The 23985-nt window shown below is 40.5% G+C and overlaps 1 protein-coding gene across 5 annotated transcripts in view; it reads right to left on the bottom strand.

The window, feature by feature from the left end:
• LOC101157981 (mitogen-activated protein kinase kinase kinase kinase 4) overlaps window positions 1-20128 on the bottom strand; it is a 77665-nt gene extending 57537 nt beyond the window's left edge. For all 5 annotated transcript variants that reach the window (XM_023951180.1, XM_023951177.1, XM_023951179.1 and 2 more), the window contains exons 1-2: window positions 19773-20128; window positions 19491-19556 (exon numbers count right to left, since the gene is read on the bottom strand). In XM_023951180.1, the coding sequence (XP_023806948.1) occupies window positions 19491-19556; window positions 19773-19829 (123 nt within the window). In that variant the 5' untranslated portion in view covers window positions 19830-20128. The remainder of the gene's footprint in view (window positions 1-19490; window positions 19557-19772) is intronic.
• Window positions 20129-23985: the final 3857 nt, after the last annotated feature.

A 23985-nucleotide genomic window follows, 5' to 3' on the forward strand; every position in this document is an offset into this window, starting at 1 on the left:
CTTAGCATATGTATACAAGAGGCATCTGACTAAGCAGAAAAACCAAGCCCAGTTCCGAGCCAAGCCCGAGTTCCCTTGATGATTTGGCCCTTTGATAGCTGCTGCAGTGTTCAGTGTCCTGGTAGAGCTGGCAGGTAGACAAACCACTGAACACATGAGCGGAAGGAAGGAGAAAAAAGAAAGATGGGAACAGTTTCTTCAAAGGGCCTCAGACTCTGCCAAGATCTTTAGAGCCGTGGCTGAGAAAACTGATCACTTTTCCCCGTGAATCATCTTCTCCTGTTCCTGCTCTGTCATTTAAAGCCTAGTTCTGGAGCAGATTCCCCCTACGAAGAATCCTAGCAGTGACATGTCCAGCTTAACCCTTCCCTCCCAAGAAGATGCTGGTACCAGATGAGACGTTGTGTTGGTGTGAAATGCTGACCGGGACGGTTTTCTTTCCAACAATTAGGAATGCGGCACATTGAAAAAAATCATTTGTAACCCTTGTGCTATCCTAGGCACTTTAAAGTTGGGTCATCTAGACCCACTAGACAGTGCTCTGAACCTTTTTTCTTCAATGATTTGTGATCTTCACTGGTGTCCATGGATTACATGAAATCTTTCCACCTTTGTCATGGTAGGGAGAACAGGTCAATGTAAGGGTGGGGTCATCTAAGATAGCACAAGGGTTAAGAAGGTGCAGACTACTCCCTCAGCTTATAGATGGGGTGAAATTGAAATCACTGGAACCTTCGACACCGACATCTTTATCACCTCTTCAAAGAGTTGCAATGGTAATAAAGGGGTTGCATTGGGGGGAGGGGGGCTCTAACCCTGGTAATTATACATGGCGAGAGTGAGGTCTGAGGATGGTTTCGCATTCTCAGAGGGCTGTAATGAAAGAAAGCTGCTCTTTTTCCAGCACAGAGAAGGGTGAGGTGCACCTAAGTGAGATCGAGAAGTTTCAACCACCAGTAAAAACACACGCAGCTTAAAAAAGGAAAGCTGAACTGGCAGACAGGGTGACATGGTGGGGATATTTTAAAAGCAGCTCGGTAAACACAGACTCACTGTTGCCTCTTTTTTTTTTTTTTTCTATTTTTTGCCCCTCATAGAATTTAAGTCATGACCAATACTGAAAAGCAAATCAAACAAACTCTAAGAAGCCCTTAAACAATATGGAATGAGGCTCAACTCAAACAAAAATTCTAATTGAAGAGAAAACCAGAGGCCCCGTGTCCTTAAGAAACATTTGTTCTCATATCTGAAGAAAAACCTCAAGCAAAAAAATCAAAACAATAAAGAATGAATTCAGTTTTCGGTAGAGATTGTATCAAAGTTGAATAAAAGGTCATAGGAATGCTGATTATCTAAGATCTTTTACCAAGAAATTTGAAATATGCTGAAAATAATTGTGGTTACATCAGATGGGTTTAATATTTAAAAAGTGTACTCCTTTGAATACATTTCCATAAAAAACAGGATTGTGAAGACACATGATCACAGATCGAGACCTTTAGGCTTAAATACAAACAAGTTTTTAGAAACACAATGCACACCTGATTATAAGATGCAATATTTAAAAAAAAACAAACAGAAAAAAATGGTCTATTATTATACACATGGACCCCGGATTATAGAGTACATTAAGCGAAACAAAAAGAGTCATATGACGTGGTAGAATCACATTAACCAGAATGTCTAGGTACAAGAGCCAGGTGATTGGACAGCCAGGTTGATGGGAAGTTTTTCTAGTGATCTGCATTGTTTGTCATGTTTGCCTCCCTTATCTACAATACACAGCCTCTGCAAAGTTCAACATGTCAGATCAGTCAACTAATTGACAATAACTGCCAACAATGTTCAAATAAAACATAAAATACAAGAGAATACACTGGATTTTCAGGTCATTCTGTTGCCACACAGTACGTATCACTACGGCAGGCTCCAGACCACAAGGCACACGGTCAATTTTTGAGAAAATTTAAGAATTTTAATTAAATGGACCCTATAAAAAATACAGAGGTACCATTATGGCTATCATCATAATTTTTTTTTTGGGGCAATTGGTTGTTGACACAGTTAACTTGTGAATCTGTCTTTAAATTCATTTACTAAAGGTTTAGATTTATAAGAAAAAGGTTCTTCTGTGGCATAGGAACCACACAGGTGCTCTGTAGAGACCAATGAGATTAAAGAAGTAAAGAGAGATTTGGTCAAAGCCTTGAATCAACGTCGACTGCATAAGCATCAGCTCTCTCCTACATGACCTACACCGCAGGAGGGTGGGTCTGGTTTGGCAAAGATCACATATCTGGATAATACCTGGATGAGGGAAACCAAATCAAAACCACAAACAGCAGCAGATACCAGACATCTGTCAAAGAATGATGGAAACATTGAGTCATCCTTTTCGACCATTAATCTATCCATGTTTCTTCAAAACCCATGTAATCCCTTATAAGGTCACGGGGGTTGCTGGAGCCTATCCCAGTTACTGATTGTTGAAGGCGAGGTATACTGTGGATGGGTCATAAGTCTGTCATCCAGAAAAACCTCAAACACTGTAAATGATGTGATCTTCTCAAGTATTTTTTTTGTTCAAATTTGTATCTAGGCAATAATGAAACAATTTTTTTCCTTTTAATCTTTATTTTTACCTCCTTAGACTAATGCGGGACAGCAACTTGTCAAACTGGGCCACAGGGAGATAGAAGCAGCAGTCCGTCAGACACAGCTTCTGCAGTAGATGGAAAAGAAGGGGGGGGGGGGGGGGGGAGCTACCAGAGCAAAGGCAAACACAAGCAAGGCGATCCTTCTCGTTTCCTGATGCAATTATTATATGGGAGGAATCTGAGCTGCCAAAATGTTAACAAAAATGTTCAGATTTGCCAAAAACCAAAAAAGGAACTGCGAGGCAGCCTGTCTGCCATCTTTTTAAACACCTCTTTACCTCAAAATCAAGATGTTAACTGTTCCAAACTTGCCACAACTCGCCAAACTAATGAGCCATCAGGAGTGCCAGTTGTTTTTAATCCCTACCAATTCTAAAACAAATACCTTTTTAAACAACAACAGCTTTTTTATGCCAGTCTGTATTAATAACTTGTATTGCTTTTGAAGATGTGATGAATAGATTCCAACATGCTTCTTGTATTCATTGAAAATACTGGTTTTATTAATATCTTTAAATAAATAAATCAACCAACACCTTGATCCAACACTGCGTCGCTAAATCTTTGAGCTTTAAAAAGCTAAAAAAAAATAAAAAATAAATCAATTATAATCCAGTGTAAAATATTATGGCCGATAAAGTTCAAAGTATTTGAATCCAGATAAAGACAAGTTTCTCCCTGTGTCTCCTGGTCTTCACTTGAGTAAGACTTGCATCGGCCTGATCCATTTTGATCTCAGGGATGGCGTCACCCGTTCACTATCCTTTCGTCCAGCCCTCGTGCCACCCATGGCGTGCCAACAGGACGTCCTGGCTGAAGCTGAAACAACTGTTGCGCCCCAACAACAGTCAAACCTCCTGTTGAATTTGCCCTCATTTGGACAATTAGCCCCAGATGTGCCTCTCCATCCAATATCAACAATAGTTCAAGAAATGATGGAGACACATATTCAGAATGTTAAGATAAAAAATGCATTGCTAAGTATTTCTTTATTAAAAAAAGGGAATCAGGAGCAGATGAAAAAATGCTGCAGTTGTTACGTACAAACTACAATCGGTGATCCAATAGCTCCCTGCTCCGTTCCAATGCATCCACTTGCAGACAAATAGATCCATGAACGTCTTTGTTCTCCTCGTCTGAGCTGGTATCTGTCCTCAAAACTGGGTGGCGCCTTTTACATTTATTTTTAATGCTCGCCATTTCTGTTGCACCCCTAATGTTAGGTCTGGAGTTCGAGGGGCTGTATGCAAGTGAAGGGATCATGAGAAATGAGGGTAGGCTCACTCCACCCCAACGGTCCTCCCCACAACTCAGAGGCAAATTTTTTATGAATTACTGCTGCTCTACAGAAAATAAGTCCTAGAAAACAACACAGGCGTTTTGATTTTAGTTTAAAAACGGCATAATCATAATTAAAAGACCACTGGGAACACTTAGAAAATAGATCGAAAGATGATTGGAGTCAGACTTTAAGACTAGAAGAAAAGAAAAAAAGACAATTTACTCTGCCTTGTACAAGATCATCACAAGGTGAGACTGAAGTGATATCAACGCGTGACATAACATGGGTCACATCTTTAAAACCCGTTGACCCACACTGCAGCATCTCTTCACTGTCAACACTCAGCGAGAGAGACGGCGTTTCCTGTCTGGGGCCAGTCGAGCTCATCAGCTGAAAGACCAAAAATAAACATCAATCCCAGCATGCCTCACAAGTCGCCACGGGATCAAACGATGTGGAGCGAGGGCTGACGGCGGTGAGACACGATAAGAAAAGAGAGCAGAGCGAGGGGTGATTACAAAGCGGCTTCGCTGCAGAGCAACGCCACGATGAGAAAAGATAAACAAGCTCATCGGAGTTATCTGAGAGACTTGCCTGTGAGAGTAAGGAGTTATCCAAGCTAAGTAGAACTAAGTAGAACTCAAAAATGAAAGTGCCAGCGATGTAAGGATGCATTTGTTTCTTGTAAATCTGAATCACATGCAGATCTAAACACACGACAGTCAACCCAGACTTTACAGTTGACTCATCTGTGCAAAACAGACGACTCAATTCCAAATACTGAGATGGAGAAAAAAATGTTCAGAATAAAATGGGTTGATTCGCTTTATATTCCAGGTAGGAGTTTCTTTAGATATAGTGGATCGTCTGTGTTGAAAACAGAACGGGTGACTAATTCCTGCAACCAAAATTTCTCATTAGCTTGAGTAATGCTTGTGACTCATTAGACAGGTGAATAATGAAGAAGAGGTGACTGTTAGGAGGAGCAACGTCTGAATCCGTCACATTAGCAGACGTGCTAAGGGAGAAAAGAAGGAAAACACTTAGGACTCCATGGTAGGGCAGTAAAGCTTATTTTCTGAACGTGACTCCATAACAAACCGCAGAAATATCAATGAAGGCTTTTTTCAACCCAATAAAGTTTAGGTGGTACATATTTAAAGCTCCCATCACCATTGTTTAGTTCTTGATGGTCATGGGACTTTCAAACACAATGTAAGAAAAATAATCAAATGTGTTAAATCATTAGTAAAAATGCGATGTGGATTTTAGAATTTAAGAAAATATATTTATTTACATTTGCGTCAGCATCCTGAAGTTTTTCAGCAAAAAAGCTGTCAAAAGTGTTTCAACACATTAGTACAAAACTTAAAAAGGGAATATAGATGGATGAAATTTGACCCGGGAGCTCTTCAATTACAGATGAACCAGGGAGACTCCTTCAAATTACATATTTCTGGTCTTTTTATGATGTAAAGGAAGCAAAAGATGAGGAAAAAGAAAAGAATTTAAAAATCACTGGGCTCACGTATTCGTTTTCTTTGTAATTTATGTAAAATACTTCAACAAACACTAGTTTTATTAATGAGGGTGGGTTTGATATGTAGAATCGCTAAGCATCTAAGACATGCTTGAGGAGAACAGGAAAAGGAGAGAATGGTTAGTTATGGATCATAATGGTTAGTTATGGGTCATAACTAATTATTAAAGGGTTATGGTGCACTTTGCACAGCTGGTTGAACATCCGGAGTCTTATCGTGTTGGGTTGCAGAGAATCACGTGAGGTTAAGGAGGTGAGGTGCTGATACAAAAAGAGTGATGCGTTTCTCTAGTTCTTTTAGTTTTTTTTTTAACATCTAATAATAAATAGTTTACAAGGCAAATCCAGCTAAAAGCAGGCCAGTCTTATGCAATGGGCCTTTATTGAACCACAGATGCAATCAGTTCACGTCCTGATTTATTGTGCACGGCGAGTGCAGCAAAAGAGATTGCATTTGGGAGCAAAGTGATTGTGTTCACTTATGCTGGAAAAGATTGGCCCGTGAAACATAAGGATTTATGCGTCTCTTCCAGGGCGTGATTTTCACACGGGGGTCCATCGGACGATCTTCTGAATATGCAAATGCAGGGTTTTTATACCAAGCCCATCTCTGAGCTCCTTGGTTCGGACTTTGAATGCACCATGTTCATCTGTCTGTCCCCTTCGTGTTTGTACGAAGTAAAACCTCCACAAAAGATAAGTTTTGTCTCCAAGTCATTATTCATTTATGTCTGTGTGCAAGAAACTGACGGGGTACGAACTAATATAATACAGTCCTTTCTAGAGAATCCAGTTTCTTCACATTTCTTCACACACATTTTCTTTATTTATATAAAGAAATGTTCTTAATTTTTATTGAAATCCGTGTAACTAAAAGCTTTTTTTCCCACCTGTAAGGAGCTCACTTGTGTACAAAACTATTTCACTACTAGTTATCAAAACAACCTCAAAACCCCTGAAAGAGAGATGGGGGGGGGGGGGGGGTTATCTGACACTAAACTGACTTGTATAGCAGCTGCACTGAGCATGCTCAAAGCCAAACACCCAGAAAAACAAAGCACAGGCTTCATCACAGACTGTGGGAGGTTTAAACGTGGAAAGCAAATGTGCACAAGAACTCATGGGTCTGTGTCCAATAGTGCAGCAACAGGCTTTATATGGAAAGAGGCAAAGCTGCCAAGTGTGACAGTCTCTTGGCACCTTTGATACTGCGGAATATTCAACAACGCTTCTCTTTTCACCACTTCACAAACACACAATGCAATGTACATCAGACTCCACTGTCCTCACTATCAAAAGGGACAGAAATGAAAAGACTGAATGATTTCCACTTTTAATCTGCACTCTTGGATCATCTTTTGAGCCATTTTAAAAGCTTTCTCACTAGCTTACAGCCCCTCATACTTCCTATCTAACATTATTAGTGCAACAAAAATAGCGAGAAATACTGCTGCTATCCAGCTATATAGCTGTCAGGCAGAAGCCAGCTCAGACGAGGAAAACAAAGACGTGCATGGATCTATGCATTTTTTTGTCTGCTCCTGATTTACAATGATTTGTGAAAAAACACAATTTTTATCATAGTGGGTCTTTAACGCCATTTTGTTTTCCTTATGTGTCTTTATGATTTAAACCACAGCTCTGGCACCAAGTCGCCACTAACATTTTAACATGCTGCTAGCTGTATTGTTATGATGTTACAAACCTTTTCCTGACCTAAAGATGGTCTACAGACAGACTTACATAATGATAATCAAACGTTGAAGACCCACCACTGTTTTAAGGGTTTGCTTTGTTCAGTTTTCTTACTTCAGTCATAGCTGCAAATGTCTAGAAATAGCTTCATTTTCTTAGGTGTATGTGATTACTAGACAAAAAAAGCGTGAATTATAACATGTAATAATTATTCATTAAAGAGTAGAAATATACATCATTTTATTTTGAAAAAAAGCACTTTAGCTATGGTGACTTTTCAGGACTTAATTGTTTATATCTCATCACAATATTTAAAATACATCAACATGCATTTCGTTGTAATATGTTAAGATGATGATGATTTTAAAAGGATGCAAAAACTTCAAATTTCATTTTCTAAATTGACTGTAAAAAGTGTCAATATAAACAAATAAATTATGTCAGAGTTTTCCGATCCTGGTTATTTAACCAGAGATGATCAGAATGGATACAACCATCAATAATTTGCATAGTTACTATTACAGGTGCATGCAGAGGACTTTAAAAATGTAAAAGCATCCAATTATCAATAAAGGGGGGTCTAAGGCAGGGATGCCCAGTGTGGTTTAGCCTGTTTAGTTTAGTTTAGCAATCAGCTACTGTAATAACCAATTTAATGTTTTGTACAATTAGTGAAGCCCGTTGAGACAACTTTGTTGTAATGGGCTATTTAAATACAACTGAATTGAAACTGAATTGAATCATCATACGTTTAAAACTAAAGCATACTGAATTGTTCAAGAATAAATAAATAAAATGTAACACATTACTCCTAAAGTAATAACTCCCTTTAAAGAAACGCATCCCAGATTTCTTGGGCATTTATGTAACAGGAAATGATTCCTGTGGACTTCAGGCTGAGACTGTGTCTCATGACTGCTCCTATATGCATTTTAAAACCCTTCAGTCCTCGTGAGAGCATGTGCAATCTGCCCGGCTACAGGAGGAAGTGCTCTGACAAACTGAGCCAATCAGGGGCAGGGCTTCCAGTCAGCTGGCTGAGGCTCATCCCTGCTGTCCAATCACACGGCAGGATTTGTGGTCAGATGAGAGTTTGAACCAGCTCATGGTGTTTCGAAGCAGATGAAAACAAAAGCTAATGAGGCCGTCGGTCTGCCTGCCAGCTGCCTGAATGTGTGCATGGCTGAAAAAGGCTGAGCAGCTCCGACAAAGAAAGACAGAATGTTTTAATAACCAAAGTAACAAACATGCTTCTGTGTTTTTAAGAATGATATAAAGACAAGGAGGTTAATGGTGAATAGAAAGAGAAGTAAAGACATAAAAGTTTTCGGACTTTTGAATTCGGTTGGATTCCAGTTTGTCAGAGAAACCCAATTTAATGGCTTGTTTACTGTGTCAGCAAGCTATAGACGTTTGCAAAGTTCATCTGGACAGTTCCTTAACCAGTCCCAGATAAACCCCCCGCATGCACAAGGAGAACATGCCAACTCCACACAGAACGTATTCAGGGACTTGACCCAAGAGTGCAATTAAAAACCATAATATATTGTGTAGTACACAAACTAATCCATATGATGTCACATTTGGTGACAGTTCTGTTTTTGACAGCACAAAGAGGAGAGAACTGAGTAAAATCCAGTTTGAAGGTCTAAAACAATGTTTTTTCTAATGCCAGAAATGCCTTTCTTACTGCATTCAAATAAGTAATAAATACTTTAATGTTTGCATTTCAGTGCTGAGAGTAAGAGAACAAAGAAAAAGGGTTAGACTAAAGAGTAAAAAAATAGAAATGTCTGCAGTCTAGAGCCCTGAAATGATCCAAAACATCCATAAACTCTTCACTATCATGTCAACAGGTTATGTAGAAAAGGAAACCTAAATAAATGACACTTCACTCTATACCTTTGTTACATAAAATCCAACACTTTACACAGTCACCTTTATAACTGCTGTCTTTGTGTCATCAATGAAAAACCATTTAGGCAGTATGGGTAGACATGTATACTAAATATATTGTGTTTTAAGTAAAAGTACTGCAATTACAGCAAATTATTTATAGCATATATCCTTGAAAAGTAGCCCTAATTTAAAATTTTCAATATTTTGTGTCACATCTCAGTTTCTTAGCAGTTCCTCATTGTGTCCTGTTCTATTTAAAGTTGTGATACATCTTTTCTTTTAATGACCTTTGCCCTTAAATGAGAACCATTTATAGATCTCAGGCTTTTTTGTCTTTCCACTCCTCTGTTCTTAAAGTCTTCTCTTCAGATTGAACTTAGGACAAACAAGCCCCCCCTGCCTAACAGTAGCTCCCCAGTCCAGATGGTCACCAGTTTAGTAAACTCCTGACAACCACACACACACTGACACAAAGTCCACCCGGTTAAACCACAGAAGCTCAGACAGGCGGGCAACTGTCATTAAGAACCCCAACGAGACGCCAAGTTTGTTAGAGTCTGCCTTAAGGGGGGGGGGGGGGGGGGGGGCAAGAGGATAGACACACGTTTCTTTTATCCACCAAACCAGCAAAGCCACTTCTATTCAACACCAAAGGCTCAGGAGGAAGGCTGGTCAAGAGAGGTCTTTAAAACAAACTGGCTTTCCAACAAAACCCAAGAAGCATCTGCCATTCTTTACCTGAAGCTAAAAACCAAAGCGTTTCCATTGTTAAGAACATTGTCTGAAAGGACTCGAGCAATCTATACACTCCCAGAATCAGAGTGACAAGATGACACTAAACCAAAACACACTTTGTTGCTTCCATCTGCCAGCCCAGCCCCATGTAGGAGCCATTTTAGCTTGAAACAGAGAAGCTTTCAGAGGTTTTTTATCAGGCAGGAGGAGGTCACTGATAAAAGAATGAAGGGCCTTTTATACCAGATGAGCACAACTGCTGTGGAAAATCAATACGCAGGGAGTCCTGGGAAGAAGCAGGGAGGCATGGAACCCATCAAACCAACAAACACGTGACTCGTGCCTTGGGAACATGATACCATCTTTTTGACTTGTGAACACTTGGCTGAGGGAGCAAAAAATGAGGGCCTTCTGGCCATGCAATGCAAACTGGGATAGATACTTGACTAATTAATAAGTTTAACAGCGATTTCATGGCCACAATCAAAATAGTGGCTGACGAGAAGAGCTAAATATAAGCCAATACTGGAATTAGGCTAACATATAAGATAAAGGAATTGCAAAACAAGTTTTTTGAAAAGCAAACGGCATCTTGACCATCTTGTTCTTCGTAAAATTGATTAGGAATTGCAATAAATAGACATTTTATCACAATCGGTCAACTTGTCCGATATTTTCAGGAATCAGCATGCAGGGCGCCATGCGGGATGCTTTGTTGTGTTGATGCATCTTAAGGGGAGAGCAGGTGTGTCCCTGCATTTCCCATTAGGCTCGTACTCTCGTACTCCCACCTCAAAGGACGTTGTTGAAAATGGAACGTATAATTATCATGTGTGTTAAGTGTATTGTAAAAGATTCACAAGGCTACATAAATTGCAGGTAATGATGTCGTACACTGTCCCCTACACCATACTCTAGTCATTAGAAAGGTCAGAGACTACTAGCCCCTTACCAACGATGTGCGTATGCCGCACTCCCATGGTGTGTATGTGGTATGTGTCCGTAGGACGCCCACATTGGGCGAATTGGTTCAGGCGCTATGTGATCTGTCTCTTGAAGTTGTGCTATGTCTCTTGCAGCCTGCCCGTAGAAAAGACACGCATAAACATTTTTATTTTATGCACTCACCGAGCAGTCTACAATTGTGCGGGACCTCTGCGCGCCCCATATAGGTTTGCCCATTTTCCGTCAACAGACAGCCCGTATCCGGGTATACATATAGGATAAGGCTTTCATCAGCCCACACCACTAGACTTTAAATTACACAGTCATATAGCCAAGATGATCTTTGATTGTTACAACCCATGTTTTTCATTAAAATCCATAGGTAAACACAACGTCATGTAACCTCAACTGTAAATGTATTGACATTATGATTGAAATATTCATAAAAACATTTTCAACTATAGTTTTCTTCCCAATAAATTATTTATTAGGGTGGATTTCCAAGAAATGTGTTAAACTAAACCTTAAAGGCTTGTATATAATTTTTAGTAGAGTTCTACTTGTTCACATCTTGCATAACAAAATTTAATTTCAGGCACTTAAGAGTTCCCATAAATCCTCACAGACCAACAGAGAAAAATCGGTGTCCTCCACGTAAAAAAGTACCGTTTTAGAGGTTTAATAGCTGAAAAGCAGCAAATTATTTTTAATATCTTTTTCTGTTGGTTCTGATCCACGCTAAGCTTAATTCCCTCCTTCTGCTTCAGGCGTGTGCCATCTCATGCTAAGGGATTACAGCCACCATAGTGGATTGAATTTCATCAACAACCCCCTCCAACTTATCCTACCAAACAGGGTTGAGGGTGAATCCTTACCATCTCTACTAGCCTTCCACTGCTACTTTTAACCACTTCCTTTGCCTGATGTCCAATCTTCTATCATCTACTGTCTGATCCTGGTATCTCTGCCCTTCTAGATACAGACATCCCTGTTATTTTGGTTTTGTGCTAGTTGTCTAATATTAGCTTGATCGTATGAGAATACGGAAAGCTCATGATTTTTTTACGTTTTAGGAGCTGCACGAGGCAAAGCTCCTAAAACTGTGAAGGATTTTGGGGATTTTTTTGTAGCCTGTGTATCCACCGCCACCGCTTAATGTGGAACAGTAAAGCAAAACCCAAGAGAGAGTCCAGAAAAGGTGTTAAACTCGACTGAAATCCAAAGAAATCCTTTCACAGTTTACGTGTGTTAAGGACTTCTAAAAAAAAGCTCAAAGTGACAAAATGAAAAAAATATATCTATACATTCAAGCTCATCCCCCTCCCTCTCTGCTATGAATCAGCTTTGCCCCGTCAACCCTTCACAGCAGCTGTCCTGCACAAACATGCACAGAACTTAAACAGAAATAATTTGTTAGCACTCTACGCATCATTTACAGCACTACATCATAAAAATATTATCTCTTAATCCTACATGGCACATCCTAGACTTTTGTGATTTCAGCGTCCATGCATCAGCTAATGTTTGAGTCCATCCACTTGGAGAGGCTGCAGCAGCAACGCAACATGCGTCTGCAGCGGCAACGCAGCATGCGTCTGCAGCGGCAACGCAACATGCGTCTGCAGCGGCAACGCAACATGCGTCTGCAGCGGCAACGCAACATGCGTCTGCAGCGGCAACGCAACATGCGTCTGCAGCGGCAACGCAACATGCGTCTGCAGCGGCAACGCAACATGCGTCTGCAGCGCCAACGCAACATGCGTCTGCAGCGCCAACGCAACATGCGTCTGCAGCGCCAACGCAACATGCGTCTGCAGCGCCAACGCAACATGCGTCTGCAGCGCCAACGCAACATGCGTCTGCAGCGCCAACGCAACATGCGTCTGCAGCGCCAACGCAACATGCGTCTGCAGCGCCAACGCAACATGCGTCTGCAGCGCCAACGCAACATGCGTCTGCAGCGCCAACGCAACATGCGTCTGCAGCGCCAACGCAACATGCGTCTGCAGCGCCAACGCAACATGCGTCTGCAGCGCCAACGCAACATGCGTCTGCAGCGCCAACGCAACATGCGTCTGCAGCGCCAACGCAACATGCGTCTGCAGCGCCAACGCAACATGCGTCTGCAGCGCCAACGCAACATGCGTCTGCAGCGCCAACGCAACATGCGTCTGCAGCGCCAACGCAACATGCGTCTGCAGTTAGCATCCCAGAGTGTGACCTAGATATGGTCTGGGGCTCTGTGTCCAATTTTCACTCAGACAAAAAGAAGGCAAGTACATCAAACCAAAAAAAGAAAAAAATAAGCCATCGCAGTGTTTGGTTCTTCTTTCCATATCTCTACAATCAATCATTAAAAGAAGCCAGCCCAACTTCATCATAAATCTACACAAAAGTGAAGTTCCTGTTGATGCCATCCTCGGAACAGCTTCCTCTTCCTCCATTTGGAAAGGTCACTAAAGCACCACTGTCTTAGGCTGGAAAGCGAAGTTCTTATTGGAAACAAGTTTGCTTGCCGGTCTGGTTGCTGTCGTTGCAGCCAGGCTGAACTTCCTGCACTGTTAAAGGTCAGGGCAGACACGACTAACATTCCAGTTTGAATAGCCGGAAGGCTGGTGAGCCAGCTTTGCATGAGTCGATTCCCTCTGACAGCTTTGTAGTTCCTCCACTTTACATAGCTGGGGCTCCACTATTAATAGAACCGCACTAAGCTGAAATCATTTCAAAACATTCTTCTGTGAAACACAAATCTCTGCTACATATTAAAGAAAACACTTCAGGGACAAATTTTATATACATAAATTAAAGGAAATTAATCAATTAATTCACGCCTTACCCATTTCTAAAACAAAAACATTCTAGTGTCCGACAAAGATAGTATAGCTATTTCAAGCAGTTTAGTATTGGAAGTATTGGATTACCAAGTACTTCAGAAAATGCCTAAAAAGGGAAGAAGCATAAGTTGTAATTAATAGATGTTTAAATACTAACCCCCCCAAAAAACCTTGTTTTTCCAAGACACATTTTAATCCAAAACATTTTTGATCATGAAATTAAGATATATTTATACAAACATTTATATTGTATTGGTTTTGAGTAAAATTAAGAGCTGGGTATTTTATTTCTGCTTGACGACATACTAGTGGTCATATACATCCGTCCATTTTCTAAACCCGCTTGACCCGGTTTGAGGTCAGCGGAGATTATCGCAGCTACTTTCCGAGCGAAGGTGGGTCACCTAGATGGTTGGCTGGTCCATCACAGGGCTCAAACGGTGAGGTTTCAAGCCAGACTGGGGCTAAGTTCAGGTCAGACTTGGATTTCTTTTTTCTTTAACAACAGTTACTCTGCAGGTTGCTGATTAAAAATAAAAAAAAAGGTGTGCATGCTCCGGCGTCTGCGTGCCTTCCAAACCTGCCAAGGATCTGATAAATCCAACCACTTACTATCCTTTGATCAACTTCGCTCTGCAGGGCGTCACACCCAACTGCAGTTTATCAACAGCAAAGAATGGCAAGAAAGGCAGGAAGGACAGGTGCAAAGGAAGTGAAAACTTTGTTTTTATCTTAACAGTACATTTAATTTGATTCCTGTTTCCATTTCCTCAAATGTGATGCATTTCTCTATTGTCATCAAACACTTTTAGATTGAAACACAGGGCAGCACTAAGTGGTTTCTCAGAAATGCATGCAAAAGGGAATTGGAGGCCTTTAGAAAAAGTAGACATTCGGCTTTTTTATCATCTGTGTTCTTTACTGCTGAATAGCATAAACGTTTAGTAAAAATGGGCAGCATTTACATAAAAGTTATACAACTTTATAAAGAGTTAAACTTCTAGTCTTTATTGGTAAGAACATGAAAAACGTCCGTGTAAAAAGTGTGATCAAGACTCAAATAATCAGTCTGTGCTCGCGCTGAAATGCTAACAATTAGTCATTTTTCCCTCACAGGTACAGTGTGTCATCCCAGCGGAATGAACAAATCAAACTATTTTTTCATTAAAAACAAACAGCTTGAGCTGCAGGAAACACTATTCCTCCATGACAAAGTAGACACTGGCAAAAGAAAAGCTATTTTAATTTTAAAAAACAAAAATCAAATTATTATTAAAGAATAACTCCACTTTTCTAGATAATACAATTTTCAGGTGAAACTATGACTTAGCAGTGGAGAAAATGACCAAATCATCAGACAAATGACCTGATTAGTACTGCTTGCTGGAAATGGGGTTTGACAGCAGGATCTAGTAGATCACAAATCCCTGAGACATTTTGAGTGACTATCATTGACTGTATATGAGTATTGGACCGAGTGTGACATCACCCATAGAAAATGACTTGCTTCCTGTTCCAACAAAAGTAAATCAATTGAATCAGCCTTTTTTTGCGATATGGATATCGCAACATTGGAGCAAACAACATCAGTAATCAGCGAAGGGTTTGAATTTGTCTGAGTCAGCGGTTACATGTCCAAAATGCCTTTGGTCTGATCAAAGAATTGAACTGTGTACATGGTCCCAGAAAACCTTTATCCAACCATAACAAACGTTTACGTACGCCACTCTTTCAGTGGGAATAAATCACTTGGACATGCGCAGAACTCTCTAAAATACCAGCCATATGGCCGGAGAAGAAGAAATAGCGAGTTCTGTTGTAAACAAAGTTGCGGCAAAGAGCAAGAAGAACCTCTAAACTTTCTTTTCTTGTCATGTTTATTCTTAAGTGCGTATTTGCTCATAATTTTCAAAATCCGTGCGGCCGGTGCTTTATTCTTGGGCAAAGGGACCCGGAAGAAGGGTTAGGATTAGGTGCCATACATACATTATATGTAACATTTAGCTGTGAGTAAACTTTAAAAAAAATCTATGCCCACAATCTGCATCTTGGCTGCATGTAAATATGCGGGAATAACATCAGTCTTTATTTTGTCTGGACACGACTGGAAACACAAATTCACATGATTATTTACACGGTTTCTCAGGACTTTGCGGCATTTCTGCACTCAAAAGTCACCTTCGTTAGCTCACACACCGTCCCAAAACCGCTCCTCTGCTCGGGTTCTACCCGGAGACATGGTTCTCCTGAGTTTGGCAGCTCGCTCACGCAGAGCGGCCGGCCGGACGGACTGCGGTCCGAAGTCTCCTCGGCAGCGCCACACCGTCTACGCATGTCATAAAAGCCAGCAATCCACAATCGGATCAACCATCGGCATAGCCCACTTATCTCGATCAGAAAGAAATTTTGTCTCCGAATGAGTCCAATCGGATTCTTTCCGATTAATTTTGTCCATGTAACCGCAGCTGCCGTTTCTATGGCAACCACTCTTCTCAATCAGCGGTGAAGCTGGTTTCCACACCCCTACCCCTGAAAGTGGGCTCGGGAGAACCTGTCAGTTAAACTTGTTAAAACTTTCAGGTGGGGGCAGGCGGCCTCCTGATACTTTTATCGAGGCATCTGATTGGCCAGTCTATAACTTGAATTACTTGCACTAAAGAAAAAAAATATATTGGAAAACAAAATAAGAATTAATTAACAAGAACATGGTTATTCTGAAAAATAGAATGAGTAACAGCTGTTTATTTCTCATTAAAAGTCTGTGGGATTTTGGCTTCTTGGTGCAAGGGGGTACTTCCTGTTTGGAATGCCATGGGGGCGGGGTCACTCAGTCCAGTTTTCATATACAGTCAAAGGTGGGTGCGTGAAAATAGGAACATGGCGGAGGCTTTTCTAATCTGACCGTCAAGGAAAATCCACAGACTTCTAGTGGCGCTGATGACTTCCTACCGCCATCTCAGCGTTTCCTCACAAATCATGGCGGGGAATAAAATCCCCAAAACCCGTCTTTGTTCCAGTTAGAAACGTTCCAGTTCAAAGTGAGCCTGAAACAATTAGATTTGAGGTTTTGAGGAAAGAGAAGGTCTTCAACTCTGCAAGTCATAAATGGGTTAAACCATTTCCTCTGAGAGGGGGATTCCCAGCTCCACTTGCCCGAGTGTGGTCTTAACCCTCCAGTCAAAAGAGGGGGGGGGGGGGGACGACTGCCTTTCTCATTAGCTGTTATTTGAATTTTCCAACACCTCACAAATGAAAAGGAGACTTATTCCACTTTGTATATATACACTTTAGAGTATTTTTTAACAGCAACTGCCATTTAGCCACACTAAGATCTACTCTCTACCGAGAAAATAGATTCAAATCAAACAATTTAGTAAAAAAAAAAAAAAGAGTAGCAGCAGATTTTACAATTGCAGAAATGATGGACTTACAAAACAACTGGCCCTGGAGAATGCATCTCAATCCTCCAGCATTTTTCTTCTGAGCATTTATGCTATAGTCATTTTAGAGCGTCTCTGTCTCTTCCACCCCCCCTTTATTTTCTTCTATCCTTACAGCTGTTGCCGTTGCACACAGCTGCAACGCCTCAGTCGGTCACACTTGGTTGCCGTTTGCTGGCTAGAGAAGCTCAGAGTGTTGAGGATCAACTGCACATGAGCGGGCAAAACACAGAAGGGAGGCAAAAAGAAAAGAAAAAAGAAAGCTTTGTGGGTCAAGGAGAGAAATAAGTGCATCTTCTCCAAAACTGCCTTAGAATTCTGAGCAGCTAAACCCAGAATGTGTACATTCCAGCAGATATAGTATAGATAGTATTTCCAAGATCCCATATACAGTATTTTTTGGAGTTTGAGTTGCGGTTTTTGCATAGTTTGGCCAGAGGTGGGACTTATAGATGATTTACCAAACAACACAAACAAAAAAAAGGCTCACGTGTTAACGTTGGGAGTTGGGTCATCTAGACCCACTGGACAGTGCTCTGAACCTTTTTGCTTCAATGATTTGTGATCTTCACTGGTGTCCATGGATTATATGAAATCTTTCCACCTTTATCCACCTTTGTCATGGTAGGGAGAACACGTCAATGTAAGGGTAGGGTCATCTGGACCCCACAAGATAGCACAAGGGATAAAAAGCTTAGGTGATAGATATATATATATATATATTGTAATTCTTGGAGGCTGCAACTTAGGACGCGGAGCGATTTATAGTCCCACAAATAAAGTATAAATGATGATATAACAGTATACAAAAAGTCATAAGGACTTCATTGAAAAGTTGCTTTTGTCTTCCATATAATGCTACGTTCACACCGGGCATCTGACGTGCATTCTTAACCCTTGTGCCATCTTGTGGGGTCCAGATGACCCCACCCTTACATTGACGTGTTCTTCCTACCATGACAAAGGTGGATAAAGGTGGAGAGGATTTCATGTAATCCATGGACACCAGTGAAGATCACAAATCATTTAAGAAAAAAGGTTGAGAGCACTGTCTAGTGGGGTCTAGATGACCCAACGTTAAAGTGCCTTGGAGGCATGTTGGGAGTGGGGTCATCTGGACCCCACAAGACAGCACAAGGGTTAGATGTGCATTCTTGGACATACGTTTAGCCCATAGTGTTCAAAACGGACAAGAAAGGGCTTCTTCTTCTTTTTTCATTTTTGAATGCAGAAGCCCGAAACGCACATATACAACCCTTTACGTTGACTTTTCACGGACAGCAGATGCTTGAACACGCAATTGCCGAGGGCGGTGTGGAGTCAAAGAGCAAGCCTTTAAAATGAATTTCATTGCTTTAAGTCACTCTTGGAGCCTCATGAGGGAATTGAAAAAAATAACCTTTGAATTATTCTGTAAGATCAGTTTCCTAATTATGCTTGTAAAAAACAAACAACAACGGACAGTCCTGTCTGCACTAAAACATGCATCACAAGCAGACAAGACTTTTGGGTATTCGTTCTGCTTACAGCCGGATGAAGACTTCCCCAATCCTGAGTGTGCAGCAGCAGCAATGGAGGATATCATAGTGTGAGCAATCTGCTTTAAGAAGAACCAACCTACAGCGTGTGGAAAGATTCAAAACTCACAGTGGGACTGTTGGGGAAGCTGAATAATAAAGCGTTTGCTTCACAAAGTAGCTGCAAGCAAATAAGCCCCAATCACGGCTCTTCAAAGCCAGAGCTGCAACGGGGTTTGGAGCGTGAAACCCGAGCCTCCAACAGCTGATTGTGATGACTTCAAACTGAAAACGAGCGAACGGAGGCTGATGCAGACGCTCTAACCCGGCCTTCAGCTCCCATGTTCTTATCTCTGCCAGGCAACAACAGGATGATGTCGCTGCTCATCCTTTACAGGGGGGGGGGGGGGGGGGGGGGGGGTATGTGAGGAGGGCAGGAAACCTCCACGACACGGACGTGTTCGATTATCAGCGCGTTGAGAGGATTGAAGAGCCAGCTCCTCCAGATGAAGGCCCCCCGTCTGGGCGATGGCAAATGCGCAATGAAACACCGCCCACCCCAATGGCGCACAAGTCGGTCAGCGTGGCTACAGCCCAGCCTTGTCATGTTGGCCCCCCCATCAGTGAGATGAAGCTCTGGATGGGGTGAGGATGAGGAGGATGGACAACATCACAGCTGAACTGCATCACTACAACTAAATGAATGGATGGATGGATGACATAGCTGTTAGGCCAAAATGCTATCAGGGATAATCCAGGCCAGACCGCACCAGTCCCAGATGAAGGAGGGGAGGGGTGCATGTTGTAATAAACATATTCTTCAATCCCAGAGGAGAAGAGAGGGGGGGGGGGTGCATAAATGCAATGTTTTGACTTCAGTTTCCGCCTGTTTTATTTTGGGCAGGGGCTTTAACTCAAGAAGCACGTAAAAAAAAAAACTACCAACCTTGTAGACTTGCCCATAGGTGCCATTCCCGACCACTTCCACCAACTCGAAAATCCCAGCTGGATCCTGAATTTTAAAGGAAATAAAAACATCTTGATTGATTAACTCGTTACATTAATAGCAAAGGGTTCGTTTGGTGTGGTTACCGGCAGCGCCCAGTGAATATTAGACAAAGAAAACCTACCGCAGGGTTGAGTTAACATTAGCTTTGCTCAAAACAGAAATATTAGATTTTTTTGAACACATATTTCCATAAAAATGTCAGTGTGGAAAAACGCTCACCCTCAGGGATGCCAGGTCTATATCCACCAGACTTTTCGCCGGAGAATCGTTCGCCATCTTCTTCGCAACAAAAAAATAATAAAATAAATTTAAAAAAAAATCGGCGTCAATCAAACGCAACGACGGCGTGCTTTGAAGTTTCCTCAAACGGACGCCGCTCGTCTCATCCTCCAGGTGAAATCACGGAGCTTTTATTCCTCGTCCACAGCGCGTCTCTCTGCTCTCTCTGGTCCGGCTAAAGGGATCCGCCGCCGCCGCTACATTCCGCCCAGAGAGGGCCTGAGCTCCTGCCTGTCCCTGCCTCCTCCCTCCGCTCTCCACCCTCCACCCGTTTGTGTGTGTGCACGTCGACTCTCCGCCCCCTCCCTTCCACACGCCCCATATGTTAAGCTTTTTTTTTTTTTTTTTTTTTTAATCTTTCCACCCGAACAAGGTTTCACACGGACCTATTTCAGGGGGACACAGAATGCGGCCATAAACCATAAACGGACGTTCTCCGCCAATCATCGTGCTTAAACACCTGGGGGCTAATTATGGGCGTGGTCAAGACATCACATCACAGACTCTGAAAGCAATGATTCTACGAATTTGGATATTTTATTCAAAGGAGATTTAATGCAGAGACAATTTATAAAGTTAACTTTTAATTAATTATGATTATTTAATTATATTATTTAATTATAGTTATAATTATTTCATTCACAAGTGTAAATATGCTGACAAAAAACAGTATTTTACACTTGTCAGAAAGAAATTATTCTGGATGTAAATAGTATGGAATTATTTAGGCACTAACAAAAAAGTTGAAACATGGTCACATCTCAGCAAAATCCTTTATCTTTATTATTTTTGTTTTATTTTTTTCTGCCTCTTTTATATTACTATTATTACAGCTTTCTTGACATTTTTGTTCACTTTCCTGGCAGATGTGAAAATTGTGTCATTTGCACAAAGTGTGGGGTGTCAATGTTTGATATTTTGTAAGTGCATTATTGTTAATAAAGTTCATTTAAAAAAATGTTTAGTTTTTTTTTTTTTATATATTTCCACCTGATCAAGGGGCTTACACGGACCTATTTCAGGGGGACTCCGCCATCAATATCCTGCTAATAAACCTTGGGGCTCATCAAATAGACAGGCAAAACAACAGACGTTTAACTACAGGTGGTTATAACAAAAAATATTTTAAAAAAAAAAGATTATATTTTATTTTACTAGCTTTACTTAAAAACAAAATTAGCAACAAATGTAACAACGGTAGAAAATATTGACATACCATTTCTTATGATTAAAGTTAAAAATAACATTCCTTTGTTTATAGTATTTTAAAGACTCCCATGAAAATCATGTTTTTGGGTGTTTTTAACAAGTTCTTGTGGCATTTTTCTGATGACGTTAGACATGTATTAGGAAAATTAACCTAAAAATTGTATTTCTTTCATCAGATTTTGTGAATCAGAAGCAGAAGCAAAAATGCTGCCTGTAGAAAGCTTGTAGGTGTGATATAGGAACTTCTACGGAAAGCCACAAGGCCCCTACTCTGCTCCATTCTGATGCATCCACTTGCAGAAAAACCGATCCATGTACGTTGTGAGGGGGCTGTAAGCTAGCAGAGTGTAATCAAAGGGATAATGGGAAGTGTGGGAAGGCTTACACCACACCAACAGTTTAACACAGAGGTGAATTTATCATAAAAAACTATGTCCGAGAAAGAAATAAAGTGTTTTTTTTCTTTTAAACAGAGACACTTAAACAATTTAGCCTAAAGTGCAGGCAGCTGTGCGCCATAGAGGGCCAGAGGAGAGGGGCCAGAGCCCTCCAGGACGACCCCCCAGCCCACCTTCACTTAGGACACGACAGGTAAACAGAAGATTGTGACACTGAATTGAGAATTAAGAATCTCACATAACTTTAATCAGTGTTCAGCCAAAAACAGATACAATTTGATGAGTTTAAAAAAAAATCCAAACTTGTGTTCTGTGTAACATGCAGTATGGGTCAAATAGATGGAGCATGAATATGCTGAAGGTGTTCAGTCCCTTCCAGAGGTCACTTTACTCTGTGCTGCCTATTCCCGAGCAAACAATGCCCTCTTGTGGACAGAAACGGTATTACAGAAAGAGTTACAAAAAAGGGAAAAAAACAAAGTAATAAATCTCAATTTCAGCAAAGGGGAGACTGTGTGAATCATATTAAAGTGTTAGAACCTAACGGGATCAAGCTTATTTACTATAAAGTAGCTGAGAAGCATCCACTGATACATTCATCTTATTGTTCTGAAAATCCTGTTGTCATTTAAAACGGGGGAAATGTGTTTCTGGGGGTATTCCAGAAAGCAGGTTATGCTAGTTACCACGGTAAGTTTGAGGCTAAGGCAGTGGATAACCTCAGCTTTCCGTTCCAGAAATGGAGGTGTGTTTCAGGGTAGGTCAAGTTGTCATGGCAACTAATCCTCTGAACATAACCTGGTCTGGAGCAGGTTTAGTTGAAGGTTAGTTTGTTGTCAGAGAGGTGAAGCAGCATGTCGTGTCCATTTGAAGATGATTTAGTGGATGAAGAAGCTCAGATAATACTTTTTCCACCATGAGAGGGTGATAAGACCACGTCTGGATGTTGGAAAGAACTTTTTTGATCTAACTTCATTATATACTTTAGTTAAGATAAACTTAAACTTAAAAATAACACGTAGTTATCAGACATTGATTTTACCTGCATTCAAATTAATTCAATTAAGTAGGTGTAACTTTGGTGCTGCTGTTAGATCGGCACCGCAAGGAATTGTGGGATACCGTTCCCTTTGCCTGTCTGAACGGATTTGGGTTTAAGTGTGGGTTTTTGACCAAATGTGTTTAGTTGTTTAGCTATTTTACTGTGTTTTGCCGAGTTATTTGTCCTGTTATGTTTAATTCTTTCTGCATCATGAGTGAGAGGGAGGTAGAGGATGATGAGGACATTTAGCACCACTAGTGCATCTCAATGGAATAAGAACTGAAGTTGCAGTCAGAGTCATGTTGATTTAAAGCATAGATAATGTATAACCACAATATTTCCTTAATTTTATAAAAATGAGTAAATAGACATATGAGAGTTCAAGAAGTACAATAAATTAATTTGGAAAAACATTTAATTGAATTGGAGTAAAATTACATTTAGTTAGATAAATATGCAAATTTGAGTTGTAAAAACAACTATCGAGTTGGATAGACATAAGAAACCAGGTTGAATAAATTTAACTCAATTACTTGTTACCAATACATCACAATTTAATTGGAAATAAGATCAGAAACTCGTGCGTTTACTTTGTCTGTTCTTCTACTACAAGCAGAAACTCTTTTTTTTTTATGATGATGCAGCCTCGCCTATTTGGAAATGTAAGCATGAATGTTTTTGTTTCTTTTTTAGATAAAGTACACTAAACCTGCTTGGTGTTAATACAAAACAAATTGAGAGAAACTAATGAATTTAATTTATTTAAAAAAAAAAAAGTCTCAATGAAATCAGAGACACAGCAGATCATGAACATTAGTGTGATGCGGAGACGACACAAGACATGACATATGCACACCGCCAATGCATCAGTGACCTCCACTAACCATTTAAACAGTTTTAAGGTAAAGATGAAGAATCTTTGGACTGGAGCTAATGTATCTTAAGCTTCAACTCATTTCATGGATCGTTTTTCAAATCAGGCAACATAACTTCTACCCTTTCAGCTGTTTCTGGTGAGAGAAGGCTAAATGAACAGTTTGTGTCCAGATATTTTTAAAATTTGTTTTTTAAAAAAAAGGTATTTCACTGGGTACAATTCAAGAATAATTTTGAAAAAATATTTCTTACATTTTATTGGTGACAAAATATTGGTGGTTCAAAACCAAACCTGAACACTACAACCAGGATTTGACTTGTTTTGTAACAGTGTAAGGACTGCACATACATAGTACATTATACTATGAACATGTAGTTTTTGGATATTTTATTTATGTTAAAAAATAATAAATATACATATTCAGTAGTTCATTTGCTCATAATTAAGGCTAAATACTGCATACACAAGTAATTAATAAAAAACTAAGTTTTATGTTTTTCAGAAAGAGATGACACTGCATGTAAAAAGGATTGAATCCTCCAACAAAAAAGCGGTTGAAACAGTTTGATGCTTGGTCTCATTTTAAACTTTAAACCAGGGTTTGATTCCCAGTGAGGGTCCATGTGC

The sequence above is a fragment of the Oryzias latipes genome, chromosome 21, assembly GCF_002234675.1.
Source record: "Oryzias latipes chromosome 21, ASM223467v1".
Classification (NCBI taxonomy): domain Eukaryota; kingdom Metazoa; phylum Chordata; class Actinopteri; order Beloniformes; family Adrianichthyidae; genus Oryzias; species Oryzias latipes.